Source organism: Strix uralensis, chromosome 9 (assembly GCF_047716275.1).
Source record: "Strix uralensis isolate ZFMK-TIS-50842 chromosome 9, bStrUra1, whole genome shotgun sequence".
Classification (NCBI taxonomy): domain Eukaryota; kingdom Metazoa; phylum Chordata; class Aves; order Strigiformes; family Strigidae; genus Strix; species Strix uralensis.
Window position 1 is genome coordinate 6324476 of NC_133980.1, and position 17715 is coordinate 6342190.

Genomic DNA, 17715 nt, shown 5'->3' on the forward strand with positions numbered 1-17715 from the left:
TGTTAATACTTGTTTAAAGCGATGCAAAGGAGAAAGAGGAGCCCCCCACCACCTACTTCAGGCACCGAGTCCATGTCCTGCGCATGCGTGGAGACTCGCCCCAGGGCCTCGGTCGGTGTGCCCGCAGGCGAGTGGCTTTGCTGCACCAGGTCAGGGAGATTGATGTGACCTGCAAAGCCATTGCTGGCTGTGTGGCCAGAACGCTTTTTTTCACCAGAGGTCTGCAGAGACACAAGGCATGAGGAAGAAAGAGAAAGGGGGGGAAGGGGGGGGGAGGAGGGGGGGGGGGGGAAGAGAAAAAGAAGAGGAAAAAAACCAAACAAAACCAAGTTGTTGGCAGTCCCCCAGTTCCCAGAGCAAGCACAGGAGAAGGACCCTCTCTCTTTCCATCCCCATGCAATCTTGCAAGCAGCAAACCAACCCCCCATCCCAGGAGAAATAAAGACAGGATTAATCACAAAGTCAATACAGAGTAATTAGCCATGTTAGAGCGAGAGAAGCCTGATCACTGTCATTTTGAGACAAGGAACATAGGGCAGATTCTGCTCTTGCCACCATGGGTGCAAGCCCCATGGCCAGCTCTCCTCCCAGACGGCCACCGGCCAACAGTGACAGCAGAATCTGACCCCTCGATCAGTGTTAGCCTTAACGGCTTTGCACAGCTACAGCAGTGAGTAGCCTGACTGCAAATGCCAACACAGCCCCCGTCGCATGTTTCTGTAACCCAAACCAGCAGTGAACAGCGGCAGCGTCGGCAGAACGACTGGCATCTCGCTCTGTGCACAAGGTTCCCGGGGTTTCTCCAGGGGTCCCCTTCCTCTCCATCCCCACCTCGTGCACGGCAGGTGTTGGGAAGTTTCTCCCTTCCCTGCTTATCATTTTGAGATATTTGCCATTTTGATGAATCCCACCTACCTGGAGCACATCAATGAGATCATGACTGAGACTCGTCCATTTACTGGGATTAGTGGAAAACTCCCTCTGAACAGGCTCAGCGAGTTTCTGACCAGTCCTGACAACATTTATCTTTTGATCACTCATTACTATCACCTTCAACCACCTTGCCATCCCACCAAAGAGCGAAAAGCCCTTTGCCCAAAGCCCACTGACCTCAGCGAGTCTGTCCTCTAATGGCTACGGCGGTGGTGGGGAGCAAACAGTAAGCACCCAGCACGAGGCTGCAGTTTGGGTTTCTTGTCATGCTCCCTCCTCCCAAAGCGGTTTCCCAGCTGCTTGACTTGCCTGTGGCTTTTAAACCCTTCTGCATCACTGGTTTTCTCACACGGCCTTGCTAGCATGGCATGTGTTTTACAGTTGTGATGCTGAACACCAAGCTCATTTCAGAAATGGCTGCCTGTTATAGCAGTGACGTGTTCTCCCGCTCAACTGCATCACCCTCCCTGCTACAAGGATGTGCAGAGGGCTGCCCGGGCCGCAGGGATCCCTGCTCCCAGCAGCTCCACGCCAGGGAGGGATGGGGTGGGCTGAGCATTGCTGTCCACCTCCAAAACTCATGGAGAAAGGCAGCAAACATGCTGTGACTTATTTTGCTAACTCCTTCCTCTCTTTCAAAGTTGGATTTTTTTTTCTTCATATGTGAGTATTTTATATAAATGGAATTATGAATTAAAATGCTGCTCAAATCTAGTTTTTGATCTAAACATTCCTCCTTTACGATTGTTGACTGCAAACTCGCCTCCCTCCTTCTCCTCTACCATTCACCTCCTTTACAAGCCAGCAGGAGAGTGACTTCCCCATTTTACTAACTGCCAGAGCCTCCTGCCCCCTCACCAGGAGACCTGCTGCCTTGTCTGCATTTCCAGCAGCATCACCAGCATGTTCCAGCAACCGGGAAACTCAGAAACACTGGGGGAGATCTCCCACAGCCAACCAAACGTGCCTCCTCTGCCTCACTCCTGCAGTACCATCCACCAGGATTGCTTCCACCGCAGCCCCACCTCTGCAACACAGGAGCTGGGGGCTTGCAACCGCGTGGGATGACCAGTGACCCCCGCAGCTGGGCTGGCTGGTGGGGAACGGGGTTTGGCCCTTCCTGAGCAGGACCAGCCCCTGGTAAAAGCGTCCAAATACTCTACAAACACTGTGTGCCTCTGACGGTTACACGGTGGCAAAGGGAAGAAAAGGGGAAACTTTGGGCCCGGTTCCAAGTGTATTAACTAAATGCTGTACATTAGGTAACTTCTCTTATCTTCTAAAAAGATACCTTCTGTTGCCTGGAGCTATTGTTGGATTACAGCAGAGTCATTTGCATGAGCATCCTCCCCTCCGTGCCCTGGCATTACTATTCACTGCTGTTTGTAGTTCTGAGAAACATTTGCACTTGTCACATTTGCTCCGAGTGTAAATTGTATTAACGAGAGCGCTAACGAGCACAATTTACTCAGTCATTTTGTGTTCCGGACACACAGCACTGTTAGTTTTTGTGCTTACATGGGCAAAACCTCCTGAAGATGCTCCATGGAAATATTTGTTTTACAACTTACCTCCCTCACCATTAAAGTCCCTTCCCTTGAAATATTGCTAAACGTATCTGCATGGGAAGTCTCTAGCCCGTGGGTTGTCACCATTCCCAGGTTGTACGGCTCATTGCTTCCAGGAATTCCTGTTGGTCTGAGGACAGAATGGAAAAGCATTAATGATGAATATTTCTTTTTCTAAACTAGATCAAAAATCTTCTAATACGATATTATTTTAATCAGGGTAAGGCTTTGTATCTATCTCACAGGAAGAAAAATTGGAAAATATATCCACCTAAGTGTGGAAATATATCCACGATTGGATAAAACTGGAAAATATATCCACTTAAGTGACCCAGGGCCAAGTTGATACACTACATGGACACCCAAGAGAAGGGCCTTTCTTGTCCCAAGGTACCCTGAGAGGAGCACTGATGAACAGGTAATGAGGAGTTGCAGTCCCACTCTACCTTACAACATTTTTTTCCACTTAAGAAAGTTTAAAAAAAAATAATTCGTTCCCTTTATTCGCCATCTCAACCCCTGAAAAAGGTACAGTACATCAGAGTGTCCGATGACAAAAGACAAGTGATGGGATGGGGTTTGGAGGAGGTGCGGGCAGGAGTACAAGTTGTGTCCTGTAGCTTTCTGCTGGTTTCCAGGTGAAAATTTAGCCCTAATCCATGATTTTGCCTTGAGTTTATCTCTGCGCTCCTATCTCAAGAGAGAGGCTGGAATTTATTCTCATACACATTAAATTTTACGACTGCCTGAGAGTGGATGTTGCAGGTGGTGAGCAGCCACCGTTACTCTATTATTACATTCTTAGCAGACCAGCTGCTTAAATATAATTCAAACAAAACCAAAAGCAAATGACAAAGTGTCTCTGGATTACCCAGCCCTGCCTGTGTGCTGGAAAATGCCGACGGTGGTTATGAAGATGTTGCTGAAGAGACCTGTTACTTCGCATTTAAAAGCCATACAGACTGAGTGCTTTCCATCAGGATGAAGTAATTCACTCTTTAATGTGGCATCCCCGTGCACACCTACTTGTCAATGCCCAGAGGCTCATGAAGGAGTGTGAAAAGCCAAAGCAAGCCTGCATTAGTCACGGGGGTTACCAGTCCAATGTGAGCCCCAGGGACCCCAAGGTGGGACTGGCTCCATGATGGATCCTCGCCTGCATTGTACCAAACATGTGACTGGACAGGCATCACCAAAGCACTCCTGACAGCAGCGTGCCATAGTTCCACGGCATCTTTCACATGAGGAGCTCAGAGCTTCCTACCATTAGCTTTTCAACACCACCAAAGTATAAGAAAACAACACAATTATTCCAGTTTTAGAAATAAGAAAGCAGAGAGAAAGGAGGGTATGCCAATTTTGAGATCGTACAGTAAGTGAATGAATGGCTGTGGTAGCCCTGAGATCCTAAATTTCATCAGCGCGCAGTTTCCATGTCACCCTGCAAGAAATCCCTGAACATGGGCAAGAGCTGGCTTGCACAGCTCAGAAGAGAGGGAGCTGAAGGAAGACATCAGAGTCTTCAGATGGAGAAAAGGTATCTGCAGAGGTGGAAGGAGTAAACAGTCCCTCCTATCCTCTGGGACACAAAGTGATGGATCGGCTTATACTGCAGCAGGAGAGACCTGGACAGAGCTGGAATGAAGAGCAGCCCAGTGCTCAGGGAGGATGCCCAGGGAAGTTTAGAAATGGGTTATACAAAGATCACTCAGAAGATGCAGGAGAAGATGATCTCTCTCACCCCAGTTTTTAATGAAGAACACTGGACACAGGAAACACAAAGCTTTGACAGAAAAATGCCCAACTACATCTAGTCTGAACTTGAACTAAGGTTCCTTTTGCGAAATAAGGGTGTAAAGCCAAGCATTTGCTTTCTTTTTGCCCAGAGACACAGCAGTGCAGCCATACCCACAGATACCCACGAAGGCTTAGTTACGGACAGAGCTCCTGTCACCTCGCTGTGACACCAAGGGTTTGCATCTCCATGTTCAGTCTCTGGGGCACGTTCATTGACAGGACGTTACGGGACCCGAGGCGTTTGGCTGGCAGCAGGTCAGGGGCATCCATCTCACTGCCACGCCTGTCACCTGACACGTAAGGCTGCAAAGCCTTCAGCGAGATATTTTACCCACTGAAAGGTGCTACGTCAAACCCAAGGTGTTTGGTGGAAGGATGTCAGTACAGATTAACCACTCCTGATTAAACTCTGCTTCTGCGAGCAAGTGTGACTGCCCATCTGACTGCTGCGTATTCAGAGCCATCCCTGTCTCCTGACTTTCTCAAACAAATTCCAAGAGCTCTGATTTTTCTTCTTCTGCTGGAAGGAAGCTCCAAGGAGTTTGGCACTCTGCATAACGTGGACCCCCAAGGTCTCCTTGCCACCCAGAGTGCTTCCCTGTTGCTCCACGGCCCACCACTATGAAGCCATGTACACCTATATCGACTAATAATTCATTTAGGAGCAAGAATGGAAATGAGCTGATTAAAATGCAAGTAATCCCCTAAACCCTTCCCACAACTCCTCTGCAAATTCAAAGGGGCAGGAATCAGACCCCACTGCTAAGCAGAGAACCCCCAAACACACCCCTGCAGTGCTAGTGCTGCAAAGCACTGGGCAGGGAGCCTGGGTAGGGATGCTCTACGAGCTTGCTCTGCACGGTGACAGCTGTTGGGTGTGCATTGAAGCTGCGCTGCCCTCCTCCCTCCTCTGGAGATATTGAAAAGCACAAGTGTCCCATGACCTATAACGGGGACACAATAGTATAGTCCGCTGACTTTTTTGTTTCAGTGTTTTAGCCTGCCACGTTTTGCTGCCTGCACAGTGACTGAGCCAAGGACAAAAATCAAAAACAAAGATTCAGGATTATTATTATCCTGGCTCTACCAGTTGGCACTGGGCAGGCCACCAAGTACTGCACTTCAGCATGGCTTGATTTGGGGCAAGACCAGGCTCAAGAGCAGGCAGAGCTTTAATATGCCAACCCCGTGGGCAGGACCCAAGGTGTGGATGAGCTCAGGTGTGTCCACTCTGGCCAAAAATCCACCTTGCTCATCAGCAGGAACAGGCCCATCAGCTTGGAGTCCAAGTTCACTGAATGTGCAGTGGAAATAATTCATTTTTTCCCATTAAGTATCTCTAGTTTGGACCAGGAAAAAGACTCATCGGAGGAAACTTTCCCTTGCAACTGTGACACCGTTCCCAGTGCCAGCCACCAAACACCGACATGCTTTGGACACGTCCCATATCACAGCTACTGCTTCTCCAGACCAAGACACGCTGCGGTTACATGGTTTGCCCCCCAAAAAGAAAGCATTTCTTACATAAGCCGTGGAATGTCGCTGACGGGCACGGTCCCATCATGCGTCTCGTTTTCCCCATCCTCCTCCTCCTCCTCACTGCTTTCTGACTCCTCGCTGGAGGAGGAGTAGTCTGTCACCTTCTTCAGGGGGCGATTGGTTTCTTCGATGCGCAGCTCCCTCAACTCTTTGGCTAGGGCCGTCAGATCCTAAAGGGGATGGGGGCAAGAAAACAAGAAAGCAGTGGCTATTATATTTAAAGCGAGGAGAATGTCACATACATCTCTTCAAAAGCCAATGCTAACAGCACGAGCAACAAGAAATAGCTTTACAGAGTCGTTACAAACATGAGACGAACGTAAGACAATGTTTGTAGCATGTAGCATTTATTAAACAAAACAAAACTGATTTACGCTCACTGAAAAATCAATAGCCAACCTCTTCTTTTTCTGTTTGGAACGTGTATGTGCATATATATACACACACTTATATGTATATACACGACAAAATTGTATTTGTTGGAAAAGGTGAAGTTCAGTCACCATCATAGTAAACTGGAAAACAATGTCATCTCAAAGATTGGCTCAGAGAATTTCTCCTGCAGGGTTTTCTTTTCTTTCAAACTTCTCAAAGAGACCCCGTAATTGTATTTATTCTGTAATAAATGCATTTGGGAAGGAAGCAATGACAGCATCTCCCACGGAGTGGTGCAAAATCCCCACATCAAGAGCTGCTTCCGTGGCGAGTCTCCGCTGTCGGGCAGCTGCCGAGAGGCGGTGAGGAGCACGAGGAGAAGCGCCCAGCTCAGCCAGACTTTGGAGTCACAGCTCTGAGTCAGCCACATGATAAAAAAAAAAAAAAAAAAAAAAAATCCCTCAGCAGAACCCATTAAGCACTTTATATGAAATGTGGCAGCCTACAAGCTAAGGGGGGGGGGAAAAAAAAGCCTTGAAACAAGAAAAAAAGATAGGAGCAGTCCCAAAGCCTAGTAATAATTTTTCAGTTTACCATGACTTTGATGAGGTCTCAGACCCGACAGTCATAAAATAGACACTGCTATTTCAAAACAAGGAACATGGCAGGCACCGTGTAGAAAAGAGACTTTTTGTTATCTTACATGCTTTTATAGCAATGCAGGGGGAAGCAGTAGGGCAGAAAAGCATGAGAGCTCGAATTAGAATGGGTTAGAGAACTCTGTTGCACAAGACATGCACATGACGAACAAAGCATCGCAATTGTCAGTCTTACCATTTCTCCCTATATTAGTGACCGAGGTAGGCATCAGTGCATTCGGTCAGAGATAAAGGATTAGGGAGAAAGAAACTCATTGAAAAAGACTAAATTCCACAATTGTCTTACGGCCATACTCTCATTTACTGCATTTCCAGTTTACCGTTCCAGCAGGGCGACTACAGCAATATTAATTACGGTTGCAAAGAGAGCTCTTAAAATCTATCCCGTCGACATGTGAAGAAAACGATGGAAAACCTCTATGGCTGAGATGCACACCCAGTTTATTTTTTAATTGTGAAGCAGGAATATTTCACAAGACGTTTGTACTTTGGTTATCGATGACCCACACCTCCCGGCGGGCTCCCACCGGTGGGCAGCCACACATTCTGCTCCCAGGTCTGCCCTGCCTGGCCTCTGACATAGAACAGAGACTCCCAGGGACGGCAGAGAGCTTTGCATCACACCCCTAAATATCAGTATACCAAAAAAAGACAGTTTTGTTTTTTTAAAAACCACAAGACTCAATCCCTGCTTCACAGCAGCTACCTGTGATGGGTGTTATATACCCCTCTCCAAATGTTCTCCATACCTCTGAAGAAAGGCTTTTTATCATGATTAAAGAGAGAATGTGGTATTTCAAGACTTTACTTCCGATGTCAACATGTTTGGGATTGAAAGACAGTCAAATCTGCAGTCATGGCAACTAATTATTTTAATTAGCGCTGTAGCAGCTTTTATGATATGATTGTTTCTTTTCCTAAATAAGAATCAATGACAGTTTCAACAGCTTAACAATGCTTTCCATTTAGTGTATAAAATACACTCTTTATTGAGCACTTGCCTTTGAGTTGGATTAGAGCCTTCTCAACTTTAAAAAGGACTTTAGGACTGCCTAAGAGCCTGTTAAAATTGCAGCTGGACTTCCTGCAGTGCAGGACTAGGACTGAACCCTTCCCTATCACAGCCATGGACCATGAAAATTACTTCTGTTTTGCAGCTTCCATTTCCAACGTGCTGCAAGGCACCCTATCAGACTTCTTTGGTCATCACTAGAAGATAGTCAAGTATTTTAAAAATCAGCTTAATTAGTTTTTAATAACTAATTTGGAAGTTATAACAGCAATAATACTCCCAGACAATATCATCAGATAACTCATATTTCCTAGTTAAAGCTTTGCCTCGGGATGGTTAATTCTTTGATACTATCATTTTCTCTAAGTAATGAGCACTTTGTAGGATTAAACGGCTTCACTGAGTTGCTCTTGGACCAAAAACAATCTGACAACCAGAAAGAAAGTGCTCTGTAGTTCCACGTGTGTATGAAATGTTATTACTGAGGGTGACATAATATATAAGTTAGCAGTATCGGTGCTCTTTAATTACTTTTAATTACAAAGACTTCTTTGGATTTAATATTTGCTGGAATCAAGTCAGATTGGTTTCCAAAATCCCATAGCTCATTGAACTTGAATTTAGCACACACGCTGCCTCTAAATAGACACTGATTTATGTGCTTTTTCCTTAACAAAGCACCTCATTAAACAAAACGCATTGCTCATGTTTTATCCAAAAGAACAAGTTAACTAACTAGCACATCTTCCTTATCTTCTATTTTTAGAGGAAAGAGGCTGCAGGAGAGGCTGCTGATACCAGTACTTTCCATTACAGCCCCGCAGTTCCCAGTATCAGCAGTGCGTGCACAGCGATGCAAGTGTGAGGCAAGTTAAATGCCAAATCAGGAATGTTTGGTCTTGTCCCATGAACATTTAAACATTCACCATCGCCAGATGCACACACATTTAAAATATTATCATATGGTGAAAAAGGTGGAATTCAGGACTCTTTATTTTTTTAAGAGGATGGATGAAGACTAGCATTGCCCATCAACATCCAAGACAGCTCTGCTGACTTTGGCTTTACAGCTGATGGTCTGGTCTATGAGAATAGATTAGGCACTATATTCCACCGCTCTGTTTTCCATCATTTGCCAAGCGCCTTCATTCGAATTAGGCTTAAAATGCATTTCAAATAGTGCTCGATGGCCCCACTGAAATCAGTGGGTGGCCGGGGGCTGTAGCTGAGAGCAGAATGTGGTGAGGGGTGCAGGCTGCCCAGACTACCTCCACTGGCACGAGAAACCTTCGCTCTCGCTCTTTCTCTTTCAACTACGCCGAACAACGGCAGCGCCGTTTGTTCCGCGCGTGAACGCTGGGGTGCTTCTGGCCACGGCCTCCATGCAAGTGGTCTGGCCAGCAGATTTCAGGCAGCCCACGGCCGAGCAGAACACACTGGCAGTGCCGCTCCCCTCCCCGTGGGCAGGCTCCCTACGCCGAAACACGGCCGTTTGGTCTCCCGTCTGACCCAGGATTGCATCGCCACCTCTTTCAGTGTCAGCACCAAAAAAACCCGTTTCGATATTAAGCGCTATCTACTCAACCTTGCATAGGCATGACCCACTGAGAAAAGATATCACTAACCTCATCTATAGCTTTCTTATAGCTCTGTGGGTAAAGGAAGAATAATCAGCATCAGAGGAAACAGATCGGGACAGGAAAAAGCCAGAGGAAGGGCAAGCAGGTTAGAAATAAAATTAGAATTGTTAGCTCAACGCTGTGGAGTGTAGAGAAAAAAAACAACATCAACAAAACATTAATACACATTAAAAAAGAGAAGCAGTGGAAATTCATTTCATTATTAGGCCGACTCTGCAGTTTTAAAATACAAATGTCAACAGCATTAAACCAGGAGGAAACACTTCGGATGAGATTTTGCTCAGAATAATAAAATGGGAGTGTACAGAGACCACTACCAGGTTTGGTTCTAAGCTGTGAAAGCTGTCGGGGGCTGGTGGCCCAGCCTTCCCGAGCAGAGCATCCCTCCGCCGGGCCGCCGCGGGGGGACATGCAGCACGGAACACAACAATGTGCCATTGGCAACCACCACGCCCAAGCTAGCAAAGCCCTTAAGCATCTGCTTCACGTGAAAACACAGGCTTAAGTGCTTTTCCCTAGACTTGGGCTCCTGATAAAAACCCATGCACTCTCTTAAGCATTCAAATCTCCCACGGGCTCTCGCCGTACCACCGCTTTCCAGTCTCTCCACTGGAGAAGCAATAGTACTAGCCTCTTTTTTGGGGTCCCTGCAGTTGTGCTACCGCATCAAAGGGAAACATGGCCAAGCCAGCTGGAAACATTCCCACGGAAAATAATTTAAGACTCACAGCGGGTCGGCTCGGTCGCGTCACATCCCTGTTGTCTTCCTGCTTTACCTTGGCGGGCTCATGGGAGAGCACAGGGGACCCTTCGGGCTTGGCGTTCCCTGGGAAAAAGACAAGCGGAGAGAGTGGGAATTAAAATGCTGCTGAAAGCCATTGCGGCATCCTGTGTCCTGGGACATGTGGGTGCAGGGGTTTCATCATCATTTTGCTTCTGTTGCCTCGAAAAACCCTCCTGCTCCTCTCTGCTTGACTGTCACTGCAACAAGTCTCCATCAATACAGCAACAGAAGCCATAATCCAACCCAGCCTCCACTGACAGCCCTCTTGCAGCATTACCACCCTTTTTTCTACTAAAGAAACAAACTCACTTTGCAGAAGAGAAGGGCATGTGATAAATTAAAAGCTTTGCAGCATCTGACATTGCTAGGACATTATTTGTCACAGGATTCCTCATTAGTAACAACAAAACCAAACCAAAAAGGACAATTTGTGATAAACTCCTTTTATTGACTACCTCGAGGAGTGATGATTTCAATGACAGACACCTCATCTTATGGCCAAGTCATAAAAAATTCAAAGCATGGAGACGGCATTTGTTTTAATGCACTACAGCCCTGGGGATTTATACTGAGGGGCCGTGCCAGAAATGCAGATGTATGGGTTGTATGTGCTTTAGCAACTCTTACGGCGATTAAACAGGGGAATGGAAGATCTTTAAGAGTGGCTCTAAGATGAGAGGAAACAATTCAGCTAGGAACGTAAAGCCAGTGTCAGCACGGCTGCCTGGTGAAAGCATTTTAGAGAAAGCTTCTTATGGGCGAATTCACTCCTCTGCTCCCATCTCAGGCTTTGCACAAAGATGAAGCTCCAAAAAAATATTATACACCCACCAGAAGTGAAACACACTCCCAAAGAAACCGTAACAGAAGTGAGCTTGGGTCAGTGAAGACAGGAAACATGCTAGTATTTTTTTTTGTTTACCCTAAAGCATAACCCCCATCTCCTTTTTACGAGCTACCTGGCACTGCGATGCCCAGTGCAGGAGCTGCACATGCTGCTGGGGGCATCCTACATCAGCATCCAGGTGAAAGGGAGTGTCAGCACCTCTGCAAAGAGCCCAGCTGGTCACAGAGTACATCAGAAATGATGAACCGTTTGATTTTTTTATTTTTTAAAAAACAAACATGACATTACAGAGCTCTTGCCCTTCCTGCTTATCAAACAAGCCTCAGAAAGTGTGCTCAGAGCTAAGGGATGTTTTCAAGAACCTCACCTCTGACTCGGTTGCGCTCACTGGAGCCAGCCTGGGAGCCAGGCTGGGACCCGCCCTGGGAGCTGGGCTGGGAGCTGGGAGTGCTGGAGCTGGAGGAGCTGCCACTGCTGGTCCTCTGCAGCGGGCTCTCCACGATGGGCTCCGTCCTCCTCAGGTCCGGATTGCTGCAGGAGCACAAAACAGAGGGGCACCGTCAGCTGGTGTCACACGTGCCTCCGGGGCTTCAGTCTCCTCAGCTGGAGAAGGCAGGGCTGAGGTCTTCTCCTCTGAAGCTACTGAGCCTGCAAGCCCCACTTAGGGACGATGTAGAATTAGGCACTGACCATCTTCATGAAGGTGCACCACAACCACAACAGAAAATCAGCTAGAGAAGCTTTCTACTCCTATTTTGCCAAATTTGTCAAAAATTAAAAGATTCTTTGCTCAGAACTCCCTTTCAGCCTGTAGATATGCAATGCTGCAGTCATCTAATTAACCACCAATATTCATCATAAAAGCAGGAATTTGCAAATCGCTGTTAGACAGAGAAAGAAATATTTCAATGAAGAAAGGATCTTGTTTGCAACAAGGCTTCAGATCGCTTTTACCACTTACACTTCCCAATTTTCATGGCTTCACTTCAAACTTGCATCAGCTATCCACTTTTCTTCCTTATTTCTCTCACCCTTGTGAACATACATAAATCTAGAATAAAACGCGTCCTTGATACACAAAGAATGACTAATATCTCTCTGAGTATCAAATGCCTTTAGGAAATTAATTCTTATTTGGCACTGAAATGACATCAGAAGACATGTTCACACAGAGTTAGGCAATTTTGTTTTATACAATATTTCCATTAAGTGATCTTATTATTCAAAGCCCTGTTAAAAATGTAGAGAAAGCTTTCTCCATCAAGTCCAATTAGGGCTTTGTGTACATAAAAATGATGCGGTAATAGTGCCACACGACATAACGTAATTGCAATGGGAGGCTGTGCATGTGAAGTGCAAGGTCTGTGGGGTGTGCACGGCGCGTCCCTCGGAGAACAACCACGATGGTGCAAATGATGCAAAGGCCCGTTGCCATAACGGGGTTGTCGGTAGAATCTTTTGGATGCTGCCTAATGTAGATATTATATAAAATCTCTGCCTAGCATTATCTTGCATTGACACTGGTGGGTATTCAAATGACGAGAGCAAGACAGTAACTTTCTGTGTGCAAGGAAATATCCCCTCATTTGTTACAATAGGGTGACAAATAAAAGAAAGCACATTTTAATAATATTTACGTTTATGCATGGGAAGAATCAAGAACCAATAGGAGAGGTGGTTAAAAAGGAAAATGGGAGAAATTTTACATTACTATGAGAGAAATGAAATACGAAATAATTTCACTGAATACTTAAGTTCAACAGACATGGAAGCACCCTAATCATTTCCAGTTTTCATCAAACTGAGGGCCTCCAGCTAATGTTGTATGGCTGATGTGTCCTTAGCTAAATTAAATCATGAAATGTATTTGAAAACTTTGGCAACTAATGTATTTACCTGTACCTACCAGGACTGGGACTGGGAGGCTGCATGAAACACTGGGCAACCTTCAACTTGAATCCCAGACTCCCATTACGCTTTTTATTTTCAGTACCATCACTTACTGGGACTACCCAGTCCAATATCCCTCTGCATTTTAAATTGTCCTTCAAGCAACAGCTAATTAAAAGAAAAACATTTTCATGAGTTCAAAATACCTCAGCCTTGAGCAATAAAGAAGAACAAACCATGATGTGAATGCTTTTTTCTCTAATTAAAAAAAGAAAAAGAACAACAGCAAATGTTCTCTCCCCTTCTGTTACCCCTGCCAGCTACTCCAAGTGCTGCCCGCTGTACATGAGTTTGCTGATCCATGGCTGGGCCACTGAGCTGGAAAGAAAGGCGTATGCTGAAACAGGTGACAGCACACAGCTATAAACATCCCAGTGTTCACTTTTTGACCTCACCCCGAAAGGACAAGGCAGGAAGAAGAAACCAAGGAGCTCTCCATCACGCAAGGCTACGTGGAACACGTATTTACCCTGAGAATGCCTGTCTGCGGTCTAGATGTGCCCACGATGCTCTGCAAACCAGAGACAAGCTCTTGCACGAATAAGCCGTGTTTTTTCCACCCATCTCTGAGCAAAGCCTGTCAACTTCCCTGCTCGTTTTAAACATGCCCAGGGACAGCTCTGACATGGCAGAGATCAGGCCGCTGCTGTGGTGCAGCATCCTTCCTCGGGGTGCTACGAGCGTGCCCTGCACACTGTCATGCTGGAGAGCTGGATCTGGCTAAGCTAAAGGCCCTAGTCCTAGGAAGCCGAAAGGAATTTAATCCTTGATCTACATCTAAGGAAGATCTCATCGAGCTGTATCAGTGCCTGTCCCCCAGCACATACCTCTGTCGTTATCTGTGAAAAGCTGCTCTGATGCATAGGAAATGTATGGTATGCATCACTGAGATCTCCCCACTGGCTTATATGGACCCTCTTACATGCAAAAGGTGACTGAGAGAACCAGAACCTAATTCCACTAAAGGGAGTTCCCAAAGTCCTGTTTGACCCCACAGCAGCAGACGCAGCATCCACCTCCAAACCCTGCAATGCCCAGGAACGTGGGAGCAAAGCCTCTGGGGATCCAAGTGCTCACAGCCTTCAGTGTTGGTATGAAACACTAACAAATGCAAAAGTTCATCCCGGCAACAAGAGGAGCACTGCAGATCTCGTGCTGTTACCAGCCAGCAAAAGCAGGGCTAAACCCCAGCCTGTGTTCAGGGTCCCCAGCCGGGTGATACCAGGAGCAGCACCGGCAGCAGCACGGCGGGATGGCTCCTGCCCGTCCCCCTTGGTGTCCATACCTTGCCCGAATGGGCTGGGAGCCCAGCCGGGGCCCCAGGGCGCTGCCATTGCCCGGGGAGTTCTTCCTCGCCAGAGCAGGGGATATGGAAGTGGTTCGTTGAGGCACCTGGAAAAGAACGGAGACATTTGCTGTCACCCGGTCTGCCCCCTCACGCCAGGCAGCCATTTGCACGTCTGAGAGATCACCCTTCAGCACTGCCTTAAGACTCGACTTACAATTGATTTCCTACTGAGAGATAGGCAATATTTACAGCAATTATAAAACACAAAGCTCTCGGCTTTTAAAAGGAATTGCCTGAGTGTGAGACTGAAATGAGCTCCGAAGGTGCGGCCAGGGATGCTCCCGGCAGAGGAGCCCCGAGCAGCACACAGAGCAGCCTGGCTACCATCAAACAGGGCATTATTTTCTAAAAAATGAATATATGCACACACATATACATATATAATATAATTTAAATAAAACCCAGAAAAGTTATTTTTAAGGTAAAATTCAGACTGAAGTGCATTTCAGCAACCACAGTGGAGTTTTTATAGCATCTCTAGCTCAGATATAACACACGCCAGCAGAGAGAAGGTGTTGACAGTGGAGAAACAAGAGGGTTGATAGTGGAAAGATCCAGACTGATCCACCTAACACTCGCATTAAACACTACGACCTGCGTTGAGCTTCGGATGCTGCTGCCAAGCCCCGCTGCTGGCAGGACGGCTCACTGCCAACGCTGCCAGCAGAAACCCAAAGCCTACAGACACTACGGCGGGTAACCCTGGAGCCCTGCCTCGTCCCAGGGGAGCACCGGCACTGCTGCGGGGCCGCAGGCGTGGTGGTCTCAGCCCTGGGTAGCACAGGCTGACGTGGAGAGGCACGACGATACTCACCATGCAATACCTTGCATCAGATAACAGAGAGGCCAAGGGCTTGGCAGGATTAGCAAAAAAAGGATTAGACTTTTTTTTTTTTTGGTGAGAATAACATGCAGTTATGTTAGGCAAGATAAAAAGATTGATAGAATGAGAGAGCTTTATGTTCTGCGGCATCGCTAGCTACAGCTTGTCTCATTAAAAAGCAGTGTCCCTTTTGGGTAGGGTACTCTGCAGTTGGGACTTGGGGAGTTTTTTACCTTCCTCTGAAGCATCCAGCCATAAGCACTGGCAGAAACAAGACTTGGACCACAGGGACAGCTGGCCCTGCCTCACGGGGCAGTCCTTTCCTTCCCGCTTACAAACACATCAAATCCACTTTGGGCAGTAAAATGTGAAGTCAGACTCCTCATGGGTATTACTGCCAACACTACGGCCTTAAATGTGATCTGGTGGGGATTCCTTCCAGAGCTCATGTTCCCTCAGCCAAGGGGGAAAATACTCCATAGTTCTGGAAAAAACGCTTTTTTCCAAGGAGCAGGTGCTGTGGTCTCACTGCGTAGTGCAACCCTGCAGTTAAGAGAAGCCCTTCTCGAAGGACCCAAGGCAAAAGCCAACATTAAACTACAAAGGGGTTTTCAAAATTAGGTTAAAACCAGGCAGCCACCCGCCTGCACTACTGAGGAGCAAAGCACACAACAGCTCCAGGAGCTGTTGGCTTGTTTTTCCTCTTAGGTGAGCACTGATGTCTCCTCTCGCTTGGTGGTAGCAGAAATGGGAACATTATTAATGCCTGTGACAGACCACCATAGATCCCTTGCACAGGGGGGTTTACCTGGTAGTTGGTATTTTGCTCTTAAAAAGGCAAGTCACTTACTTTGTTAATACACAGAAAAACTGCCTCTCAATCAGGGGCAAATACTGCCTCACTGTCACTAATCAATTTGTAATCATTTTTTCTCTGTAAAAACCTCCCAGGCTGAGCGCTGATTCACTGCAAGGGGAACTTTAATGGCCACGTTTATAATACTTCCAAAATGAAGGTGTATAAACAATGCGATTGAAATACTGGTCCAGAGGAGTCTTAATTAAAAGCGGTACTGCCAGACGCTGCCAAATGTCAATGAATGTATAAAAGCTGCTGGAGCCCTTACAAGTCTTCCATCAAGTATTGATTGCAACTGGAGGCATGGTACTGGACTAAAAAGGACCCGTCTTATTGAGTATGACAAATTTTATGTTCCTATAATTCTATTTAAACAGAAGGTTGTTTTTTATCCCAGGGAAAGGAGATATTAATTTATTTTGGCCTCTGTGCAGGCTCGAGAATTTTCTTTGCTGGAGGGCAACACTATTTTGCAGCGTTGCGTGTGCACCCGAGAGCAGCTCCCGGCACCTTGTGCAAAACCTGCCTTGGGAAATGCAGCCCCTGGGCAGGTTGGTCCCCGCCACAGAGCCGTGGGGATGGATTGATCAGCCCTGCCCACTCTGCTTTGCCGGAGGTGCTGAGCGCAGCACCGTCCCATGGGGACTTAGCTCTGGGATTGCCTCTTTGACGTGCTGAAAGTGAGGAGCGATAGTGTTACCTTTGGTGGAATGTCTTCCTCCTGCCGTAACCAAGAACTTCGGTCAAACTTTTCAATGCGAGGGGGCAGAGGAGGGTTTTCTGAGGTGGGGTCCGAGTTCTGCCTTGGCATCTCAGTGCGGTGAGAGGTCACCGTCAGAGCCTCCTGAAACCCAGCCAGTCCCTTTGCAGGCTGTTCATGCAGTGACTGAGACCCAGACAAGGAGCTTCCTTGGGATTTCACAGTGACCAGATGTGGAATCTAAGCACCAAGTCAAAACAGAACTATCAGTACAAAATTGAAAAAAATAAAAAGGAATCAAAAAAATATTTAAAAATTTGATTAAAAAAAAAATTTGATTAGCACTTTGGATGCACTAAAAAGCCCCCTCTGTTTGAGATCAGCACTGCCTTGGTTTCAGGAACTTCTGACTTACATCACTTCAACGCAAGATCTATTAAAAACTACGCTTGCACAGCTCAGTCTTTTAAAATCAGGCAATGTCATGCTTCAGTCCCGGCTGCTCCTGTGTGCGCACGGTGACACGGCTCATACCGAGAGCCCCGCGCCGATCTGTGGGTACCACCCAGGAGCAGGGGCAGGCTGCTCCCTCCTGCCAGCTCCCACACAAACTTGCCCGCCCCGGGCTCTGCCTGCCGCTGGCCGAATTTCCAGCTCCTATGCCTGGACCTCTAAAGTTGTGATAATGAGGTTTGGCATGGATTTTCCCTGTTAAAAATAAAAAAAAAAAAAAAAAAAAAAGGAGGAAACTATAATAAATAATAATTAATAAAAAAAATCGCCAGGAATTCTGAGGCATAGATGGCTTAAAAAAAAATAATCTTGAGGCATGAGTTTCTATAGGTCCAGATAGCCCCTATCCCATGGATCAGCTCCATAGA

General features: G+C 46.7%; 1 protein-coding gene across 6 annotated transcripts in view; it reads right to left on the bottom strand.

The window, feature by feature from the left end:
• Positions 1 to 17715, bottom strand: part of TNIK (TRAF2 and NCK interacting kinase) — a 163859-nt gene that overhangs the window by 13849 nt on the left and 132295 nt on the right. For 2 of the 6 annotated variants that reach the window (XM_074878503.1, XM_074878501.1), the window contains 8 exons: positions 16835 to 17074; positions 14390 to 14496; positions 11522 to 11685; positions 10252 to 10349; positions 9509 to 9532; positions 5823 to 6007; positions 2505 to 2631; positions 57 to 221 (listed from right to left, as the gene is read on the bottom strand). In XM_074878503.1, the coding sequence (XP_074734604.1) occupies positions 57 to 221; positions 2505 to 2631; positions 5823 to 6007; positions 9509 to 9532; positions 10252 to 10349; positions 11522 to 11685; positions 14390 to 14496; positions 16835 to 17074 (1110 nt within the window). The remainder of the gene's footprint in view (positions 1 to 56; positions 222 to 2504; positions 2632 to 5822; positions 6008 to 9508; positions 9533 to 10251; positions 10350 to 11521; positions 11686 to 14389; positions 14497 to 16834; positions 17075 to 17715) is intronic. The other 4 variants (XM_074878504.1, XM_074878502.1, XM_074878506.1 and 1 more) reach the window with 3 other exon arrangements.